This window comes from Adiantum capillus-veneris, chromosome 28, assembly GCF_014529385.1.
Source record: "Adiantum capillus-veneris isolate H3 chromosome 28, ASM1452938v2, whole genome shotgun sequence".
Taxonomy (NCBI): Eukaryota; Viridiplantae; Streptophyta; class Polypodiopsida; order Polypodiales; family Pteridaceae; genus Adiantum; species Adiantum capillus-veneris.
This window is the reverse complement of record NC_140958.1, coordinates 14,196,216-14,219,445: the sequence shown is the minus strand read 5'-3', so window position 1 is coordinate 14,219,445 and position 23,230 is coordinate 14,196,216. Positions and strand designations below refer to the sequence as shown.

At 40.9% G+C, this 23,230-nt stretch overlaps 2 protein-coding genes across 2 annotated transcripts in view; one reads left to right on the top strand and one right to left on the bottom strand.

The window, feature by feature from the left end:
* The window catches only part of LOC147420079 (glutamate decarboxylase 1-like), a 6,476-nt gene extending 4,607 nt beyond the window's left edge, over nucleotides 1-1,869 (bottom strand). The window contains exons 1-2 of the mRNA XM_086503889.1: nucleotides 1,715-1,869; nucleotides 190-394 (exon numbers count right to left, since the gene is read on the bottom strand). Coding sequence (XP_086360015.1) covers nucleotides 190-394; nucleotides 1,715-1,797 — 288 coding nt within the window. The 5' untranslated portion in view covers nucleotides 1,798-1,869. The remainder of the gene's footprint in view (nucleotides 1-189; nucleotides 395-1,714) is intronic.
* A 19,868-nt stretch (nucleotides 1,870-21,737) lies between these two features.
* Nucleotides 21,738-22,610, top strand: LOC147420078 (uncharacterized). Its single transcript, XM_086503894.1, has 4 exons — nucleotides 21,738-21,814; nucleotides 22,039-22,063; nucleotides 22,389-22,450; nucleotides 22,545-22,610. Exons 1-4 carry the CDS (start codon nucleotides 21,738-21,740, stop codon nucleotides 22,594-22,596), a joined length of 216 nt encoding a protein of 71 aa, XP_086360020.1. The 3' UTR covers nucleotides 22,597-22,610.
* The last annotated feature ends 620 nt before the right edge of the window (nucleotides 22,611-23,230 follow it).

The following is a 23,230-nucleotide window of genomic DNA, read 5'->3' as shown; positions in this document are numbered from 1 at the left end:
AAAAACAAAAGGATCACGTTCCATCGTAAGCTAATCAAAAGAGTATTCCGTTTTCTAGAATAAAAAACTCGTGAATGAAATGAAGAAAAACAAGAGGTGAAAGAAACAAGAAAAACTACGTTCATTAGAATTTAGCTAATTTTATGCTAGCCACATGATGTGCAAAGATAACAAGTATTCTCTTCAAACCTGCAGGTCAACGGTGGCTGGATATTCATCAAAATCGATGTAATTTTTGTTCAAAGACTCCATAATGAGCTTCTCGCACTCAGGTTCCATCCAGGTAGTCACAAAAGATGCCAAATTTAACCTTGGATTTCCATCAAACAGCAGCTCATCATGCACAATTTGATAAGCTGTGTCTTTGGGCATCTCTCTCTCAGGCAAGGTAAACCTGATTTAGAGAAAATCACAATGTCAGATGCAAACCAGAGATAGTAACAAAACGAAACAGAGAAAAATTCAAAAACAGGAACAAAGAAGTGCAAGTGGCATAGATTGGTTGTGATGCCTCGAGTGGCATAGGCAATGGTTTCCGACAAAATTATTCAAGGACAATCAAAGCACACCTAATTTGATGTACCATATGACATAACTTGTGGTGGTTTGAAGGGCTCCCCTTTCTTTCAAAAGATTTTCATTTTTCCCCTCTGATAGTGAAAGATCACCAAATTACAAACCAAATTTTGTAACTTGGCAACACATTTGATTAAGAATGCAAGAAGGCAATGTGTTTGGTATAGGTCACAACATTCTCCACTAGAATCCTGGATATAGATGAAGGTTCAAATCAACTTTGTTTTAAGTACTAATTTCCCATTTTCAATGCTATAGCACGTCCATGTTTTCTAAATTAAATGGGACTCTTAATGTACTCCCCTTCCATCAACAGTACCCAATTTTACTCCCCATTCCATAGAAGGGCAGTTTATAATGACAGTCCATGAAAATTTTGACCTTCGTACACAGAAGAAATCATTAAGAAGGGCAGATGGGTGTCAACCCCTATCGCAGCTGCCACACCCCTTTCTTACATACCATGTGCAACCATCTGCTACCATTTAACAAAGACTACCCATCCAATCAGTGAATTCACTTCCACGGTAACACAACATTGTCAGCAGGTGTAGATCATTTTTACGCATAAAATCATTGTCAGAAATCAAGAATTCTGTGCATGCATTGGGCGCTGATACCAAGAACATCTTCGTGAGAGCAGAGATCATCTAGCAAAGCAATCCTCTTCCGGCATGCATGGTATACCTGCATGAATCTAAGAAAAGTCCAAGTTGACATTTCACAGAAAGAGCAAGATTTGGGCTCATGGCGATCATCCACAAGACAATATAACCATCAGCTCCATCATACACGACATTAACTACTGACAACATCCCCATAGCCTTATGGTTGTAGAGCTAGTAACAATAGATGCTCCTCCCTTCTACTCTCAGCTTAGTTTTAGTTGAAACGTACCAACCCAAAGTCCATGACTTCGATTTTGTGTTCATAACACCTTTCTTCAGTTCAAATACACACATGGTACCAATAACAGAGCAGAGACAAAACAGCAAGAGACTGTTTGATCTAATAAAAGCTTCTCATTCCCTACGTGCAGCTAAACATGCTGCTTTTTTTGCTTTTCTAGTGATTAGTAAGCTCTTCTGAAGCTAAAACTTTTGCAGAAAAGTAAGAAACGTAAGCCATGAAGACAAACCTGGGTAGAGATGACTGCATGTATCTGGAGCCAAAGATGGGCTCGACGGTGCTGCTCAGACTGTCATTCACATGGGTAAGCATTCTCTCTCTCTCTCTCTCTCTCTCTCTCTCTCTCTCGCGCGCGCGCGCGCGGGTGGACGAGCGTGTGCTATGTATGGTTTCGCTCATACATTATAAAAACTAGTGTGGCTAAAGCTTAAGCTATACTTTGCGTTCTCCTCACTTTGTGTGTGCGTATGTGTGGCCTTTCAGCTATGCCTTCCTTTCTTCACACATTTTAGCTCTATAGCATCGTCTTCATCAGATCCTAACGTTGGTAACAGTTTAAACGTATTCCCTTTCTTTGTAATTTTGGCCTTCAAAAGGCCATAGGAGAGTGGGTGGATAATTGATGCACTTTTTAAACAGTCGATTAAGAATCATGGGTTGATGACACATGTCAGGTGACACATGTCAGGTGGTCTTTTCATCATTTCAACTTGATCCTTTTTTTTAATGTTCAATTGATTTCTTTGTTTAAATTTTTTTTTTAATAATGTAAATGGATCTTTTTATCGTTATAATTTGGTCCCTTTATTTGATGTTTATTTGATTTTTTTTATTTTTTTAAATCTTTGTTTAGTTTATAAGTTTTATAAAGGTTTTATTTTTTTTTTATAATGTAAGTGTCTCTTTTCATCATTGTAAATTGGTCCCTTTATTTAATGCTCACTTGATTTTTAAAAAAAACTTTCTTTAGTTTATAAATGGTTATGGTCTCTTCATTTAAGGATCTAATTATTTTCTTGTCAACTTTTTGATTTAAAACATTCTTTTTTCCTTGTAATTTTTTTTTTCATTTACAGACAATTTCTAGCTAAAAATTTATAAATTGTCCTTACATGAAAGAATTTTTTCACCACTAAGAATTTTTTTTCGACTTTTGGTTTTGATATGCAAATGTCACCTTATTAGGGATTAACTTTTAAAAATTTTCACAGCTAAGATTTTTTTTTTCAACTTTTTGTTTTGATACGTAAATGTCACCTTGTTACTTTAGTGCATGTATTATTATTAGAGATTAAGTTTAAACATTTTCAATATTCATTTCTATCCTAAAAATATCATGTATTTATTTCATTTAATAGCATGCATCATATTATTGTGTAATTTGTTTTATTGATATATTTATACAAGAATTAGATCAATTCATAAACTCTTACTAATATTTTACATGCTTTATGTTTTCATGAGGTCAATTAATATAACACTCATACATAAGGGCATAAGGAAAAGCGAAGATTTTTGGTGCAATTCATTTACCACTGAATTGAATTGTTGGATGTTCTCCATGTGGCATTTGAACGTTTTTGGATTTTAATGTGTGCACATGGGAGTGCCCCCCCTACTCTCTCACTTCGTTGGAGTCGAGGTAGCTCTCTCTCTCTCTCTCTCTCTCTCTCTCTCTCTCTCTCTCTCTCTCTCTCTCTCTCTCTGTGTGCTGTAGGCCACCGTAAATCTTTACCTTATTTTGCTTGTGTGTGAGTGTGTGTTCTCTTTTGTTTTTTTGGCGGCGTTTGGATTTTTTATTTTTATTTTTTATTTTTTGGGGGGGGGGGGGGGGGGGGGGGGGGGGGGGAGCCTCATCACTATATGGCACAGGTCCAACCAGAGAGGATCTATGGTGGGAATCGCAATGCAGAAATCGCAATGCAATCTCAGTCGTCCGTCGACTCGATGAATTAGGGGTGATCTAGGGGGTGAACTTGGGGCAAAAATGGTGCCCCGAGTTCACCCCTAGTTCACTTGCCTCGCGGGGTGTCGGTCGACGAACCCAGGACCTCTCGGTTGCCACACGAATGCCCTAGCACCACGCTAGCGCGTGACGCTGTCCATGTTGGCATGACACATGATCACATCCTAGTTTACCCGCCCCTAGTTCACCCTTAGTTTACCCCCAATTCACCCACCCCTAGTTCACCCCCAGTTCACTGCATGATCCGACGACTGAGATTAAAGCCACCTCGCTCCCCCAAATTTGGGTCCTAGATCCCCTCTGAGCCATAGGGTCGTGCCATATAGTGACGAGGGGGGGGGGGGGGGCGTTGGCAAAGTTACTTTTGACTTGTTTCGGTTGACATATCCCGTGCTCTAGCTTCACACACTTCTTCCCACATTCTCATCCTAATTTGGACACACCATTTTGATATACTTAACCATGAGGGGGCTATTGTTGCATGTGGTTAGGTCTTTTGATAGCATGCTTGCACAGCTTTGGTTGTCGTTTCAATGAAGGACATCTATAGACTATTTGCTTGTGTCATTGCACTTTTATCGCTCCTTGTTGTTGAAGCAAGTCTTAAAATCTTGCATGTAGTAGACAATGATTCAAGGGTGAAAATCACAACCCTTCCTTTTATATTTCACCTACACACAATAGTCAGCATGTATGTAGCTCTTCCCAATGAGGGAAAGTCAGACACAAAGTCCTTCCTCAAGAAAGGGTGCTAAAAATCAAGTCCTACACAAGGAAAGGTACTCCTTAATCAAGCCCTTCAAGGATAGACTAGTGGGTGCACTTCTCCACAAAGAGTTTGCATAGTGGGTGCACTTGTCCATGGTACCGTTTCACACTCCACAAATAGAATACTTCACTTTTTCTTGAAACGCAAGAGTCATTAGTCACTACTCTCTCACTCATTGGTAAATTTTGGAGTGTTCCACCGATGGGTAAGTGTGGTAAGCCCAGAACATATGCATGCAACCTTGGTTGTGACTCATCGGTCTGTCACCTTGAATTGAAAGGATTGCAAACCAGCTTGTGGTTTTACCTTCTTAGCTCAACTAGGAGCTAGTGGCTATAGTCTACCTTCACTTGTATCAAGTTGCAAAGCTCCTATGCAAGAGCGAGTGAAATGATTTCTTTTGGTGGGTGTTTAATGCATTTTTAGTAGTCCTTGATTTTGAAAGGAGAGTTATTATATGATGCAAGTATTGCAAGTATAGCTTGTTGTGAGATCACCCTTTATCATATCTACAAGGAAATGTATATAATAATATGAGTACTAATATTATTGTCTATCAAAAGTTTGCAACATGAAATGGAGAGAAACTGTATGTGTGTTGTAAAGAGATAGAGAAGGAGAAAGTTGGAGCTCTTGCAAGCACGCACACATACACAACCAAGAGAGCACCCAAGGGGTCCACTGTATAATCATGTTAGTTTAGCAAGAGGGGTTTTTTATGTTTGAAATGTCATAGAATCTAGTACTTACTTTAGATTCATCAGAATTTTAGCTTAAGAAAGGAGAGAGTTTTTCTTAAAATAATTCTATTGAGGAGACTAAAGATTGTGTTGAGTTGATTTCTTTACACATTTACACATTAGAACTTAAAAATCATGCACATAGTTTAAAGAGAATACCACAATTAAGATTGGCAATGTAATGAGGATCGGATTTTCTTGGAGTCGGTGTCCCCCTCCAAAGTGTCTTTGTATTATAATTCTCTCTCGAAGAGAGCTTTGATTACAACACAACTTGTGCTCTTGTAGAGCTTTCCTCAAATCAAGAAGATGGTGTTCTTCAAGATTCCATGGTGTAACCCTTCTTCCCAAGCCCTAAACACCCTAGCATGGAGAAAGCATTGTGAGGTAAGAGGAAGATGAGGGTGAAAGAAGTATTTTTCAAGCGCTTACTCCATAGGCAAGCTCTTAGCATAGCTTAGCATAATAGAGTAGTAGAAGATGATGAAGAAAAAAGTTTTACTTGCTTGGATTTTCATCCATAGCCAAGTGCTTGGGCGTGATGGTCACCTCTTGAGCTCTCATGAGAGAGGGAGCTTGCTTTGCCAACTTGGGTACTTCCAAATCCAATTGTCAGAGGTTATTAATAGCCTTTTGACATTGGAATTGTAGCTTGACATGCTCTAAGTGTTCATCAATGTCAAAAGATTGGATGAGATGTTCTCCACCCTCAATAATTGCCCTCGTGCGAGGAGACATTGGTCTTATTTATGATGTGTTTGGTCTATTGGAGGTGCCAGGTTCTAGATCTTCGACCTTTGGCGCTTCCCTAGACTTTTCTTGTTATTGCTTTTAATTTGGAGGATAATTCTGCTCCTTTTTCTCCGGTTCTTCCGCCTTGTTTTCCTTTTCTTTATCTTTTGTAAGGGGTTGCACCCGCGGCAATTGCTTTAGCTATGTGTTTTGCTTTCCTGCCTTGTAAGTGGATTGTTGAGAAGCAGGAGGGGTGGTTGGCTTGGTGGAGAGGGGTGGCACAATTTCCGTGTGAATTTCTAGAGGTTCGACACCAGTCTCCTCCCTTGGTTGTTCTTCTTCACCCATGTCCTTGTTTTGAGATTGAGAGGAGTCGTTCAATGATTTGAAATCATCAATTTTTTGCTTCCTGGACTCCTCTTGTGCTCTTTGTGTAGCTTTTTGCTTAAGCTCATTGTGGATGCGTTGCTGCATGGTGCCCATAAGCTCCTCATTAGCCATGGATATCCTCCTCTTGTACTATTTTATCTTTTCAAGTCTTTCTACCTTTCGTTGCTCCAATGGTCTATATTGATCATCATCTCCCTCATCATCTGCATTTTCTCCTAGATTTTTCTTCTCCTAAGCTACTTTATCTCGTTGTTCTTCTCTTATTGAGATTCTTCCATGGATCTTTAGGTCTGAGAAATAGGGATTTGTGAACTATTTGTTCTACGGAGTTGCGTTTAACCTGCACTCGACGAAGAGTAAACTCTTTCTCCTCTTTGTCATCTCCTTCATCATCTGAGGTCTGAAATTTTGAAGGCGTGTCTCTGCTTTTTGGTTTGATTTCCCCGCTAAGGTTATTATTCGATTGTGCTTCTTCACTATCAGATGTTTTTCTTTGAGAGGTTTGTCCTCTTAGTTTCTTTGCCCCTTGAGCCACTGAGGGCCCCACCAATGGTTTGACTGCATGCTTTTACTTATGTAGGAGGTTGAGCTGAGACTCGAGCTGAGACTCAGCTTGTGGCAATTGGTCTATCATCCCAAGTGGTTGGTAGGCAATTCTAGTTAGCATTGGACCTCCGTTCATGTAAGTTCTGTTCTTTTCACTGCTTTTGAGGTTGGTGTCAACTAGATTTTCAAGTATGTAAGTTTCCAAGTCACAAGGAATCATTCTTTGCTTTGAAAGACCCATGGCCATTACTAATGCAATGTGCAGGTTTGGCTTTGTGTACCTTGGCGGTTTTTGGACCTTAAGATGTTGGGATATGAGTCGCAATGGCAACTCCGTCTGTAAGACTGGGAACTGGAGCATGCAACTCTCCACCCAGCCATGCCCTATAAAGGCCTTGCCTTACTAATAATAGGGCCCTCTTGACTGCATGTCTCCGTCTTGGCCCTTGGCCTGCCCGGTCCTACCCTAGGCCTGAGATTACTCCCCCCTTGGAGAAGCGTTTTTATCCTCGAAAACAAAAGTGGTTATTTCTTCATAAGAGCACTAATGTTTTCCATAGTGGCATCCTTCATGGATCCAATTGGTTGTTTCATCGGAATACAGTTTAGAAGGAGGTTCAATGAAACCAACACTAACATCTTGATTGTTCACATTGTTGTCCCTTTGCAACCGTATTGTATAGCCGGCCTATATCCAACATAGTGTGTAGACTCCATTTAGAACACATGAGCATGCTAACCAAGTTATCACAACAAAGTTGTACTCCAAAGAGTACCACTTTTCACTTTCCATGAAAGTAACATGCTAATGTAACTCATCAACCAAGCCTAAGTCCTTGACTTGTTATCTTCTCGTATCAGTAAACAACCCCATCGTAACTAGTGTTCAAGGTTGAGGACCTAACTTATGAATGAAGAGACTAAACCTAGTCGCAAACATGATTATCTAATGGTAAGCAAACTCCAACTAGAGAAATACATGCTTTCTAACTGAATTGCTTGGTGCTAACGTATGCACTTCACATATCCTTTAGCACAATATTACACTTTATAATCTGTCTATCCTCTTTGGATACTGACAATATTAAGGTATGTTTTTCCAACCGTTTACAAACAGTCTTCCCAGATGACTGGTAAAAAGGGATCATAGTTCCTTACAACATTGCTGAGAAATTAACAATGTTATGAATAACCATCTTGGTTAACTTAAAAGATCTGCAACCCAAACCGGGCCATGACCTCTATTGGTGATTGGTAGATCCAAAGTAATCTCATAGAGATACTACACCATAGAGTGCAAAATGTTTCATAAGCAACTAATGTGATGAATATGCATGCTACTCCAAATCAACCTTTGCTAAACACTAGGGTCCATAACACCTAGTGTGCATGCATTTAGCAAAAACAGATCCGAACCTGTATATCCATGATTATACTTGCAAATGCTTATGGCGATTGTGATGCTTGTAGAAGGCGAGGACAGTCCCAGCAGGCGGGAACTGCTTCTGAGAAGGCTGACCAACGGGAACAACTACACTAATAGTAATTATAGTAGTTACCACAATAACTCTATAAGCCTATAAATAGGAGCCGCTACACTGTATCCCATGCTTTTTTTGACTTTTGGTTTACGGGCTTTTGCTTCTAAACTTCTAGCTTCATAAGCTTTTGGCTTTCAACTCTGTAATCACTTACTCCTGTAATCAATCCTCAGACTTCATCTGAGCTTAAGCTTGTTGTACATTGTACTGATTATCTTTGTACTACTGATCTGAATCTATAATACCATTCCCAGTCTTCCAGTTTGTGTCTTCCATTTCAGTACATTATTCCAGTTCAGTTCTCTGTTTCAATTCATTACTTAATTCCAGTCCTCACTAACTGAACTGCCTAGATAATCAGTAGCTCTCAACTCTAACACTGGAATAGCTGGCTGAAGAGGCCACCTCTCGTTCCATTTTAGTGATCATGGTGGCTAGAGCTGATTGCTCTTAGACCAACAAGATCTGTCTCCCAGTTAGAATTCTTAGCTACAAACATGCCTCCAAGAGTCAGTCGTGGTGGAAAATCATCAACCCGGTTTTGCACTTATGCCACACGAGTCGACTCTATTCTAGAAGTGTCAGCAAGAGAGTCTGATACTGAGAGGGACCCCAAGAGTGAGACTGAGGCTCAGGAGGAGCAGAGTAATGCTGAAGAGGCCTGAGACTCTCAACATTCCAGTCACTCAATGAGGAGGAGGGTTGAGCGTGAGGAACGTAGAACCAGGACTCAAGGTTATAGGTCCACACACAAGACAGCTGAGGCCAAGGGTAGCAAAGGCAGTCATCATAGTACAAACAGGAAGGCCAAGATAGAAACTGAGAGTGAAAATAAAAATGAAGGTCACAGGGATGCCAACACTGATCATTACAGGAAGTCATCCAGACGCAGTCAGGCTACCAAGACTAGAGGAACCAGAGATGATACAGACAGGCATGCCTACACTATTTCTTTAAAGATCTCTTTTCCAGTTTTCAAAGGTGAAAAAAAAAGACGATCTTGATGTCCACATTCAAGCCTTTGAGCAATATGCTGAATTAAAGTATATTGATGAAGATGACTGGGGAGAGTATTTTCCTCAAACACTGAAGTATGCCACACGAAAATGGTATTACCACTATCCAGCATGCTAGCTCACGTCTTATAATAAATTGATCAAGGCTTTCAGGCTTGAATACCCAGACAATAGAGGCAATGAATACATTCTCCCTGAGCTGGACAAGATCAAGCAAGGAAAATTGTCTGTAAGAAGCTATGTGGAAAATATCAAAGAGTTGACCAGGAAGCTGCAAGAACCACCTTCAGAAAAAAGATTGCATGCATGGTTTCTGAATGGATTTTGCAGCAAGAATCTGAGAGAGCAAGAGGTACCTGCACCCACAAAGAAGTTTAATGACTTGGTGCAGAGAGCTATGAAGCTTGAGCAGCAAGCCAAGAAGGAGCGAAGCCATAAGAAGCAGAGGTCTAGCAGTAGTAGATCTTCTACAAATAATTCCAACTCCAATGAGACTTCCAACAGTTCTGATAGTGGTTCATACGAAAAGAGCAAGGACAAGGCTAAGAAAGGGTCTTGGTCTCGGAAAATCGACGAAATGGCCAGGCAGATTACTGAAATCAGCCAGACCAGACCACAAGTCAGGAAGATGGAAACCTGGTGCTCCATGTTTCTAACGAATGCCCACAGTGCACGTACTACAAAGCGTATGGCTATCAGTGGAATAACTGTGGCATTCGAATCCATCATTTCAAGAAAGGTAAGGTTCTATCTTTAATTGCATTAGCAAATGCTAAATCAGCTAAGGTAGAGACGACCTGTGGACCTAAAGAGGAAAATTCAGGTACCAATGGGACTGGTACTGGGCACGACAGATACCAAGGGGGTACTGGCCGAGGCCGAGGTCGTGGCAATTTCCAAAAGCGAAGTCTTAACTGCTATAGTTGTGGAAAATATGGACACTTTTGCAGCTCAATGTCCAGATGCACCCATCACTGAGGCTACTGAGGCAAAAGCACCAGAATCAGTTCTAGCACGGGCAGTCACTTGCAGGTAAGGGGTGATTATTGAATAACTTCCAGATGAGCATGTGAAACTAGTCATTCCTGAAACCAGTAAATGGACTCAATAGAGAGAAGTCTGGAAGGTTAAGGGCAAGGAGAAGGTAGTTGATGAATGGCAAGAGCAGCGAGAACTAGCAGCTAAGATCACAGAGGATCTAGCTAAAAAGCTACCAGAACAGCAAGAGAGTTTTGATGCTTGTGTTATTCAGAAGATACCATCCCCGTCTTCTGAGAAAAGACAGCTAGATCAATCAGGATCTGGAATCTTTGAGACCATGCTTACTGCAGTGCAAGGATTGGGGAATGATCTAGGGCAGGTCAAATTAGATTTGATGCAATAGAAAACAATGAACGGGGGAAAGCACGATGTCTTTCTCAGTTTTAGTCAAGGCTCATTACAGACACTAGAATAGAGGATTGGAAATGTGAAGATAATCCCGATTCCTTGAGTTTTGATGATAATTTTGACAAGGAGAGAGAAGAGATCTATGTCAAAATCTGTGAAAGAATTCAAAAATTGACGATCGAATTAGATGATATCAGGAAGACTTTGCCTGAAGCAGCAAAGTTATCAAACATCGGAGAAAAGCTGAAGCTGATACAAGAGCGGTTGAATTGTCGGTTGTCAGAGATGATGAGGTGCCAGTAATCCAGGTGGATTACAAGGTCAGGAAACAATGGGAGCTGCTATCTGATGTTATAATGGATGGAGGGGCACGTGTGAATATTATGGGGGCACATCTTCAACAAAGGCTTGGTATCACTGATTTAAAGCCAGCACACTTTAAGGTTAGAATGACTGATCAAGAGTTGTTCACTAAACTGGTATGATCGAGAATATGCAAACTAGAGTGGCTAAAGAGAAATTCAAAACCAGCTTTCTGGTACTCGATGTCCAAGGAGCATATGGTATGTTGGGATGACCATGGCTTCGGATGGCGTAGGCTGTTCATGATTATGTGAATCAGACCATAACCATTCAGGGAACCAGTAGGAGAATCGAGCTCCAAACAAATAACACCAGAAGCTGGAAGAAAGCACTTCAACCTGAGGAACTTTGCCAAAATTATGGGGTTAAGAAGATTGAACGGATACTTGCAGCCATGAACATTTTTTTGTTAGCTGAAATCAACTTGAATGTAGTGTTATTCGACAAGGCTTAAGATGAGAAATAGAGAAAGCAGTTTCTAGATCAGTTCATTGAACTGAATCCTAGAGAGAGACCAGTTCAGCTGTCTAGCCGGCCAGAGGAACCATCTGACTTCAAAGAGGGATATTCAGATTTTAGTACACCAGTGACAGTGAAGCGGTTACTGGAGTTTACAATGAGAATCCAAAACTAACAGATCTTTTCAAGGATTATGTTGCGGAGTCACAAGCCAAAAGGAAGGGAGGTGGCCTGAATTGGCTGCTCCTAGATGATCAAGAGATTGAAGAGTAGAATTTGGGTTCTAAAGAAATTTTTTGATTAATCACTGTGAATAAGCATCTGAACCTAAAAATGAAGGAAAAAGCCAGACTTATGTTCCAGAAATACAAAGATGTATTTGCATGGGAACATAATGATTTGAAAGGTGTAGATCCAGAGGTTTGCCAACAAAGAATACCTCTAAAGCCACATGCTACACCAGTACGTCTGCAGAGGTAAATAATGAATCCGAACTATGGTAAGAAGGAAGCTCCAAGAACTCTTCACTACTACAACCTGAAATCTCCTCGTCATAGATTCTGCTTGTCCCTATCTAACACTACATGATACACCTCGTTGCGGGTTAGGATACACAAATAAGTCTTCTTCCTCTACACATTCACAGTCATCGTAGTGTATAGGTCACAATTAAATGTTAGAAAATATGCAGGACACAGTGGATGAGACTGCATCAGTCATTACTTCTATTCAGGCCTCCCTACCACTCATTCCATATAGCAAGATACACAGATATGTGTTTAATGATCACGCAGAATTGCTGCTGCAATTATGGGATCTACATGTGGTAGTACACGCTACGAAGGTTGATTTTGATGCATCCATTATTAAACAGGTCCTCGATTCTTTTGATGCTGATGAAGGTAGTGCCACTGTTAATGGAATTAAAATAACAATGACACTTGAAGATATTGCTAATGCCTTCAGATTGCCCAACGAGAAAAAGCCCATCACAACATCTGCAGACCAGATTAGTCTGGCTATTAAGAAAGATGAAGCAGCTGGAAAGAAAAGGAAGGCTGGTGGGCAGAGGATTCCAGTAGATGCACTGGATGTTCCCTCAGCCTATAGGTTCATTGTAGAAGTTGTCAGTCTGAAAAACAATCCGACATATGTGGTTTGAGAAACTGTTTGCAATGTTGTTGGCAAAAAGGTTGGATGATAAAGCCAAAATCAATCTATGCCAAATTTTATCTCACAATGTCTTACAACATACTGCTAAGCTGAAGTCACAGAGTCTATTCAAAGCTTGGTATGTCTGGCAGTTTTTGTACTGGGCTACTGCTCCAGAGGCCTTTCCCCAGGTAAAGCTGGCTTGGAATCCTAAGCCTATTTCATTAACTAACAATGTGGAGTTATCTTCAGATTAAGAGGACCCAAGTAATCAAATGGCCATCACTGGACAGAAGAGGAAGGCCGCACAAGCTGAGGTCAGTAGCTCAAAGGAACCCAGGATTCTGGTAGAAAAGAGTACTGCTCTACTTAAGAAACTTGAGAGTTAGGTTCAGCCCCTGCCCACTGAAAAATCTTCTGAAGGCCAGACTTTAGCAATGCCCAAAGAGCAGACTCAAACAGTAGTCAGCACTGAAAAAAGCCAGCAAGAAGCAACAACTAAATAGATAACAATCATTGAACAAGTGGCTGCTGATACTGGCAAATGAAAGGGCAAAGCACTTGCTAGTTTGGTCACCAGCTCTCCTTTCAGTAAGCTGGCTTTATCAATTGTCAAGAAAGATTGGTTGCAATAGTTGCAGAATAACCCTCTCAAAGGCAGATTAGTACTTCAAAAATCAGGTTTTGCAACATTACCATATACGGCTCCAATCATGGTTTATGAGCGAGCTAAATCTGATTCAGCTACAATAGTTGATGGCTGCTCGGCGATCATCCAAGCATCATGGAACCCTATCGTCCATTCCTTAGGATAGATGATGGATGTATCAGTTTCTAGTGAAGAAGTGGCTAGGCTAAAAGAAGGATTGGGAAGTAGCCAACGTCAAATTCAGGAACTTCAAAAAAAAATTGCTGATCAGTCTCTCAGGAATGCTATTGCTAAGAATCAGTCCACTCGAACACTTAAGGAGCTGCAGACAAAGATGTTGAAACTAGAAACCAAAAATCGGCGACTGAATGAAGAGAAGGAAGTTGCTTTGAGAGATGCTGACAGATTTCAACTCTATTATGTATGAAGGGTGCAGATTTCAAAGAACTGCTAACCACCCACACTGTGTTAAAGGATTCCCTTGTAGAGAGATACATATATAGTAACCTTGCTGATACCCTGAAGCCACAAGGAAAAGTAACCCTGAATATGGATGATTTGAAGGCACTCATTGAGTCTATTCAAAGTGATCTGCAAGATAAGATCATTGAATATAATACAGCTTTGGTAAATCAAGCCATTATGGATCATATCCATAAGCAAGGTGATACCGAAGAGGAGTCTGATTAGGAAGAAGAACATGAGGAGGAAGGGGATGACAAGCCTGATGATGATGATGATTCTCCTCCTTCCCCACCCTCAGGCTCTAGAGCTGGAGGATCACCTATAATTGGGGGTAGTGGACCCAATAAAGGCAATCCAGGTACTGATCAGGACCAGCAAGACCAGCAGTTGGATGATCAGCAGCAGCAAGGCAGTGATCAACACACTAAGGGAAACACTGGAGAACCTCCAGTGCACCAGCCACGGCACATTGCCGACATCAAAGGAAAAGCCAAAGCTATGACTGAATATTTTGAAGCTGATGAACAACACTCTTTACAGCTCATCACACTGAATAAGAGATTAAGACATCAACAAGCTCATATTACTAGACAGTATTTTGAGGATGACACTCTTATCTTTGATTTGGAATGCTTCCAAAGGTTGTATGTAGGAGCCAGGGAGATGGTTCAACACTGGAAGTCGGTTGCTTTTCATGATCAAGAGCTGTGTCACCTACCTGTTCATCTCAGCAATATTCAACTACTGAAAAGGGTACATGAGTGGACATTGACTTTTGATGATATGACAGTCAATTCACATTGGCAGAGACAGTCTACTGCAGATCACCACTCCATAGCTATTGAACTGGATTTGCTGCTAGGAAACAGACCTACATATAGATGTATGAAGGAGGTCAGGATTCAATTTAAAGAACTCTTGCTTCACATGCAAATTGCTAGAGGTTTCTTGGATCAGAGGGTGCAGGCCATCATTGAAGATCAGCCTCCCGGTAGTAAAGGACCCGGAACCCAAATGTCAGTAGGAGAACATGCAACTACTCTTCGAAAAATCTTTCAGTTGGTCCAAATTACTAGGAAGATGATGCATCAGGAGAACCAAACTGTTCTCAATTTTTTGGAGTTTGTACCTGATTCTCTAGTACTATTGTATGCTTTACCTGCCAAGGAGGCGGAGCTACCAAGATTCTTCCCAGCCTTGTATCATCAACATCAAGAACCAGTAGATCGGCTCACTTACTTCAGCATCACTAATGAACTTTGTGACCGGTATGAGCGAGTCACTAGGGAATGGAAAACCTGGCAATCACTTGTCAATGATGCCCTAAAAAAGGATGCTGTCATGGATCTACAGAGAGAAATGCAAAGGTTCAACCTCTGTATGGGTTAGTGGAAGGTCTATCTCCGTGGATTAATGAAGATCACAAATCAGTTACTTCAACTGATCGTGGAGTCCTCCAAGATTCCTCAAAAGGATATCACTGCCAAACTAGGACTGGGACCACAATACAAAGAAATGGCAGAGATTCTCTTCGAAGCCAGACTGAAGACAAATCAACCACTCTCGCAAGGATGGATTCATACAGCCTTGCATTGTCATAAATTGGCCAGAACCTGTCTAACTAAGGGCAATATCAGTTTATATGATCCCGACACCAAAACTTACAATGCCCTCACACCTTATGAATTTGAGATAACCACAGAAAGGCGGGATCAACTGGAGCAAGAGGCCATTTACAGACTTATTCAGAAGGAAAATGCTGGCACTGGGACTTTTGAGGCACCAAAGAAGAAGAAGGGCAAGAGGAAGCGGGTTCAGTGGAAGGATACTGGGTAGTTTCATCTCAAAATGAGACGATGGATTTCCCCAGCTATCCAGTAGGCACTGGAATCTCTTTGGATGGGTACCCTTGAAATTACAACTACATGGGTGTCAAGCACTCAACAAGCATGAATTACGGCATAAAGCTGGCAATACCGAAAGTGTACTACCATGAGGAACATCGGCCAACCCAGCAAACCAGACTGATTTTCTCAACAACAAATCCAAATCAAATGGTGGATTTTATTTTTTTTCCCAATCAAAAGGAAATTTTGGTTTATATCAAAATTCAAGAAAGGAGGGAAGGATGTAGAAGGCGAGGACAGTCTCAGTAGGCGAGAACTGCTCCTTAGAAGGCCGACCAATAGGAACAGCTACACTAGCAGTAATTATAGGAGTTACTGTGGTAACTCTATAAGCCTATAAATAGGAACCGCTATACTATATCCAGGGCTTTTTTTGACTTTTGGCACGGGCTTTTGCTTTTAGACTTTTAGCTTCATAAGCTTTTGGCTTTCAACTCTGTAATCACTTACTCCCGTAATCAATCCTCAGATTTCATCTGAGCTTAAGCTTGTTGTACATTGTACTGATTATCTTTGTACTAATGATCTAAATCTATAATACCATTTTCAATCTTCTAGTTTGTGTCTTCCATTTCAGTACATTATTCTAGTTCAATTCTCTGTTTCAGTCCAGTACTTAATTCCAGTCCTCACTAACTGAACTACCTAGATAATCAGTAGTCTTTGAAATCTAACACTGGAATAGCTGGTTGAAGAGGCCACCTCTCATTTCAATGCTCCACGCACACATAAAACGGGATTGTAAATAGTTCTGAAAAGAAGCTAAATACTTTCTACTGCAATCATTTGCAAGCCTTACTAAAATGTTTGAACCACAATAGAAGGTGAAACATAAGTCACTTCTAGGTATAAACAATGAAACTTTTTCATTAACAACACATAGCCTTGCTATATGCATAAACAACCGTCCGTTAATGTTGTTTAATAGCACTTGTAAGCTTAACCTTAACAAGTTGTCTGAGTATTCAACAATTTTTAGCCTCTAAAATTGTGCCTGATACAACGTGTTGAAAATGGTCTATAAAACAGATTTGACCATCACCTAGGGACTTTGTCATGACACATAACTGAAATAACAAGCCTTGTACCTTGTATCTACTTGTCTTGATTACTATTATCCTGAGGATTTATAGACGGAGCCTTGTACCTTGTATCTGCTTGGCTTGATTACTATTATCCTGAGGATTTGTAGATGTAGTCTTGCTCCCATGATGTTGTAGAAACCTCGTCGGATCACGCTTGCTGACAATGGGTGGATCCTACCATTCTCTGATTGCACTAATGACAGACAACCTGCCTAGGAGCCATGCACTAGCGAGCTGCCTCATTGGATCATGACTGATGATAATGGGTGGATTCTATCATTCTCTGATTGCATTAATGACAGACAACCTGTCTAGGAGCCATGCCCTAGCAAACTGAAGCTCCTTCCCTCCTCCTCTTGATAGTGGGAAGAGGATAAATCAAAGAGATACTTGTTAATCAAAATCTATGATCCAGTAAGTGTATGGACCCTTGCTCCTCTTGGGAACTTTGAATGAGAGAGAAAGAAGCCTTGCTTCATAGGACAATACACATGCCATGCATGAAAAATATCGTGTCAATAATCAACAAAGAATCAATCTACGATGCATCGACATTCGTTGCCACCGCTACCTTGATTGGACAAGAGTAGTTCTTGAATCAATAATTAACTTGTGCAAATCTCTCAAAGAGCTCCTACAGTGTAAAAGAGATGCGCTACCTTGATTGGACAAGAGTAATTCTTGAATCAATAGTTAACTTGTGCAAATCTCTTGAAGAGCTCCTACATTGTTAAATTATACATAAAACTACGAAACCTTAAAAGCATGAAATCTCAAACCTGTTGATCAGTCTCGATCATTGTGCTTTGTTTGAAACCTTACTCAAGTCAAACCACGAGTACATCCCTTGGATTAAATCTCCCTTGGAGCATCTTGATAGCATGCTATTTGTCGAATTTTCCTTGGAAACTGGTCTAACACTTTGTGTTGCCAAGTCCATGTGTGTTACTAAGCCGGTTATGGCTTTCAAAAACTGCCCAAAACACACATTGATTTGCAGATCTCTATGACGTTTGGATTTTGCTGAGGGTTCGCACTTTACTTCCCGAAGTTCTACTCAATCTCATTGCCTTGCTTCTTTAGAACTCGACATGCAATCTCATTGCTTCCCCACTGCAGTGTGGGGAAAAGTCTCTTAGATTGGGGGGGGGGGGGGGTGTGCCCAAAATAGGGCACCCTAAATGTGAATGAACAAAAAATACCTTCTCCACAGCGGCCACCTGTAGAAGACAGCGCCTAGAGAAAACATCGCCTAGCTCTCAATACGTCTGGCCCGACACTTGTGGCAGGAGATGAAGTTTGCTGCCCACAACACTATGAACCCATCAATCCTGAACTTGACCTCATCCATGCAGGTTTGGGTCCCACGCCTTGTGTGTGTAAGGGATCATTCCCGTGTGGATATTTGAGGATCCATAGCCGATTTTTGGTAGCGGGCCTCCACATGACCGACCTGCTCATACCTCTTGCTCATTCAAACCCTCCATGAACAACACACACAGAGAGAGAGAGAGAGAGAGAGAGAGAGAGAGAGAGAGAGAGAGAGAGAGAGAGAGAGAGAGAGAGAGAGAGAGAGAGAGAGAGAGAGAGAGAGAGAGAGAGAGAGAGAGAGAGAGAGAGAGAGAGAGAGAGAGAGAGAGAGAGAGAGAGCTCATGTAAAAGCATGCAAGGTCTTTCCCCCTTCCTCCATAGCTCTCCCCTCCCCTGAGCTCTAATACCAATGTTAGACTGGGGACTGGAGCATGCAACTCTCCACTCAGCCATGCCCTATAAAGGCCCTGCCTTGCTAATAATAGGGCCCCTTTGACCGCATGGCTCCATCCTAGCCCTTGGCCTGCCCGGTCCTACTCTAGGTTTGACACTATCTCTGAGTATACCAAATCCTTGTAAGTGAACTTGTGCCCTTGCTGCTTAATGAATGCTTTTTCATTTTCTATGGCTTTGGTCTTGAGCAGCAAGTTATGACTTCCATGTGGTAAAGAGCTCATGTGCTCTCTGGAAGTCAGTCCCCCATGGTTGTAGCCAAAAGAATTGTCCATCTGTAGACACCTGGATCCTTCAAAGACATCATGTTGCTGATGCAATGTCCAAAGCTCCCTGGAAGGATGGTAGTCTTTACTTTTTTTCCATCCGCTGCTTTGAATCTCCCAATAAAGATACTGGCCGGTATCTTAGCTAGCTCCTCCTCTGATATGTGGGCTTTCTCATTTGAGGAGATATCCACCACCTGGTAGGGGGGTTCCATTGCTTCCTTGGCTGTTTGTGAGGCATTTTGTGATCAAAATTTCAAGTAACTAGATCCAAAAGTTGGCCAAAAAGTCGTCAAGAAAAGCCGGTAAAACGTAAACTTGACCATAAAATGAAAGATGATCATGACTTGATCAAAACAAGTCCAAACTTGATCAAAATTCACCAATGCATCTAGGACAACTACAGGCACTAGGTCAGGTGGTTGCAGGTCAATTCTAACTTAGGGGGTCATGGATTGTGATCCACGTTGGGTCAAAATTTGAACTTTTGGTGATACCATCTGGTAAAGTATGCTTTGGGGAAGCTATGGTTCACTTCTTATGGGATTTGGATTATTGGTTTGAGATTCATGCCATTTTTTGGAAAATTTTGAAAGATTTTTGGCATTTTGACAAGGCTTTTGAAGTTCAAGCAATTTGGAATTCTATGATTAGGTCTTCTTTGACACCAAGAGTCTGAGAGTAGGGTTTTCGCCCGGGAAGCTTACAGGGGGTTATGGATCGCGATCCATATTCAACATCCATTTGAGGTGAAAATTGGGGAACATGTTCCTATAGCATATCCTAACACACTAATGAAGTTATTTTCCATTTTGGACATGTTTCTCCCTAGTTTACCCAGTTTTCCAAGTTATAGACTACTTTGGTCCGACTTTGAGATATTTGGTTTTGGTTGGGAATTTTGATCTCTGATTGTGATCAATCTATTTGGCATAATTTGCAGTTGAAGAAGAATTGCAATCCAGCTCTGTCTGTTGAATTCAATTCCATTTGTAGGCTGTTTGGACCCTCAGGCCCTCTGACAAATTTGACTTGTTTCTCAGGCACCTTTTGGCATTTCTTGAATTACAACAAGTTCTAAAACTTCTTTTGATGCCAAAACTTTGCCCAAGACCACGAGTTCTGCATTGGATAATTTGCTAAACTTGACAATGGAAGCATTGGAAATGATCAAACACTAAAAATTCGACACATTTCCCAATTAGTGACCATTGCACACAATTTGCATCCATTTCTCAACCAACTGCTTCAGGGGGACATGGATCACAATCCATGTTTTGACACAATTTTGTAGAAAACTTATGGGGTAGCTGTTAAACATGTTCCCTAAGCTATTGGTGCACTTTTTTTTGAATTTGGGTCAAACTTTTCCAACAATTGGTGAAAATGACCATTTGAGGACTGAAGTCCCAATTTTCATTGATTTTTGATGACTTCAATGTCTTGCAATCAATTTGCATCTTATTGTGTCCAATTGTATTAGTTGGTCCAATTTATCAGACAACTAAATAGAGTAAGTGGCTCATTGATATCAAATGATTTGCTCGGAAGGTATGCCATGTGTTGAAGGCATTGCTTGTTTTGTGGTCAATGCCTTAACCTCAAATGTTGGTAGCTTGTATATTGCCATGATTATTTTGAGTTTTGACTTCTGACTTTTTGCTCATGGTTTGCAGGCCCTTTTAATACAAGATCTTGGTGGCTAGACAGTGTCTTTTGCGCTTCAATATGTAAGAGATTCTATACACACATGCATTTCATTCAATCGTCTTTCTTTACGGCTTGATTTTGTGTTTCTATGCCCTTGAACATAGTGCCATGATTGCAAACATTTTGTAATGTTTGTACATTTTTACTAACTAATGGAAAAAAGGGCAGACCCAATTTTCTATTTTGAGAGTGTATCGATTCTGACACCATAATCCTCCAAATTTTTGCGGTGAGTTTTCTATTTGAATGTTGAATTTCTATTTGAATATCTAACCCTAGTTGGACCCAACCAAACTTTACTACTCCCCGCCTCATCATTGTAGGCAATGGCCTATTCAGAGGATTTCTTGCTAGCTTCTCGCGTTGTGTTTTTTTGTGCTATGCGTGCGAGGCAAAGAAGAGTGGGGTAGAAAGTGATTGTGTGTGTGTGTGTGTGTGTGTGTGTGAGAGAGAGAGAGAGAGAGAGAGAGAGAGAGAGAGAGAGAGAGAGAGAGAGAGAGAGAGAGAGAGAGAGAGAGAGAGAGAGAGAGAGAGAGAGAGAGAGAGAGAGAGAGAGAGAGAGAGAGAGAGAGAGAGAGATGAACTTGGTGTGGATCTTGTGCGCAGAAACGGTTTGATCAATAAGCGAGTAAATGGATCTGCTCAGACCAGTGGGTTTGACTATACAAGGCCAGTTCTGGATGCTAAGGAGAGGGCATCCTCTCTCTAGAAGAGGTGTGGAATGGCAGGCAACAGCAGAGAAGCGAGGGATCAGATCTAGCTACGACAAACAATGGTCTTGGCAATTGTGTCGAGAATGTCATTGTTATGTACCACACCACTAATGGGACTGGTGTTATGTGTGAGGGCAATGGTCTAGATTGCAACAAGCCTAAGGCTGAATGGCCTCAGATATCCGTTAGCGTTTCCCGGAAAGAGAAGGAGGAGGATTTTCTTCTTTTTAAAGGCTCAAAACTTCCACAGCGGCCTAAGAAACGGCTCAAAGTGGTGGAGAAGGCTCTCTTGGTAAGGCATCTTGCCAGTTAGAATATCTCATCAACACTGTTGAAAGTGTGTCTTAACTGTAATTATATCTCCTTGCAGTTTTGCACTCCAGGAAATTGGCTAAGTGATATCTCCCGTGGTCGCTACGATGTGAGAGAAGAAAAGCACAAAGAAGGTATGTCTTTACAAGTCTTGAGAAGTAATTGCTCTATTTTACTACTTCTTGCTTTAGTTATATGTTTCTTCTTTGCAGAAACCTCAAGGTCTCAAGGCTATGGACAGTGTAGAGTCGGACTCAGAATAGCTTTTGAAATTCAATCAGAGTTTTCAACACAAAGAAGAGGTTTTATATTGGAGGGATGTATGGTGTCTCAAGCATGACTTTTGGGGTCGCACTCTTTGTAATGTTCGACCTTATGGATGGATGCACCCTCATGTAAAGTTGTGGTTCCATTTGTCCTCTTCTTCATGTACTCATCCCAGTGATCTGTAGAGCTGTCAGCATGTCTAGCCATGTTGATTCTGCTATTCTTGCATGACAGGCAGCTAGAGTCATTAAGCTGAAGGCTAGGCTACCTATGCCTTCCTTTTAGTGGCACACACAACCAGGGTGCCACTAGGTATATTGAGAAATTGGAGCATTCTCTTGTAAAGTTGAAGACAAAATCAGAGACACCTAGAATGGGTACTGCTCTAATAAATTTTGTTCATGATGTGAAACTGAATTATATCTGATGGTTATAATCATACTGGCTTCAAAGCCAACGCATTTTATCAAATTTGTGGCCTTCTTGGTTTTACATAGTTTAAAAAATGAAGATTCATAATCAGTGAAATAAATCTGTAGCTCATAGCTAGTTTGCAAGAGCCTACATGTAGAGATCAAGTACTTATAATGAGTTTTAGGCTTTTGCTATCCCATCGAGTTCTTTGTGATTCTTCCTTTCTTCATGTATGGAGGCAGCTTTACTTATGGGCCATATGTGGTTTTATGTTTTACAATTGGCAAGCATTGTGATGCTTTTCAAAGAGATTGCTACGGAGTAATGGAAAGCGAGTTTGGACAACTATTGTAAGTGATTGAACATTATGCTCAACAAATAAATTGAACATTATGCTCAAAAAATAGATGTGTTCGGTGCTTGATCAATGTGTTTACTTTTCAGGTTCCGGCTTGATAAAACATTTGGTACACTGTATGCAAGGGGCTTGCTCTGACGAGGTCAAGCAAGGTTCAGATGGTATTGGGGATACAACTGCAGTACATATTGTAGGCTTGGAGGGGCTTTTGCATCGATAAGGTCTTTCTCTATGAGGTGTGTTACGTGTTGTTACTGGAAATGGTCGGATGACTTGTTTCTCACTCGGTAAAATTTTGGATTGAAGACAAGTTTTCTATTGCATTTTGAGGCATGAAACACAAGGTACTCATCAGCTGTTTGCACAAAGCTAGCTTCAGTGTTGCTGTGTATCAATATATTACCCTCTGCAACACAGTTGTCAATACTAGGTCATTGGTATTTGAGGGTAGCAACCTCATTCGTCCCTTTCTCTTATTTGTACATTTGTCAATACTAGGTCATTGGTATTTGAGGGTAGCAACCTCATTCATCCCTTTCTCTTATTTGTACATTTCCTTTTTCTTTTCTTTTTATTCCTGTGTCATCCCCTCTAGAAAAATTGTCGTCAGCCTACCTCAATGAACAGATGAGGTGGATTCCTTGTGATTCGGTCTTCTTGGCTTGTTGAATCAATGTTGATAGCAGTTGCAATAGAAAGAAGGTAAGGATTATACATTCTGTGATTCAGTGACATGAATGTAGGGGAAGGTGGGTGATTGGTCTGACGGGGT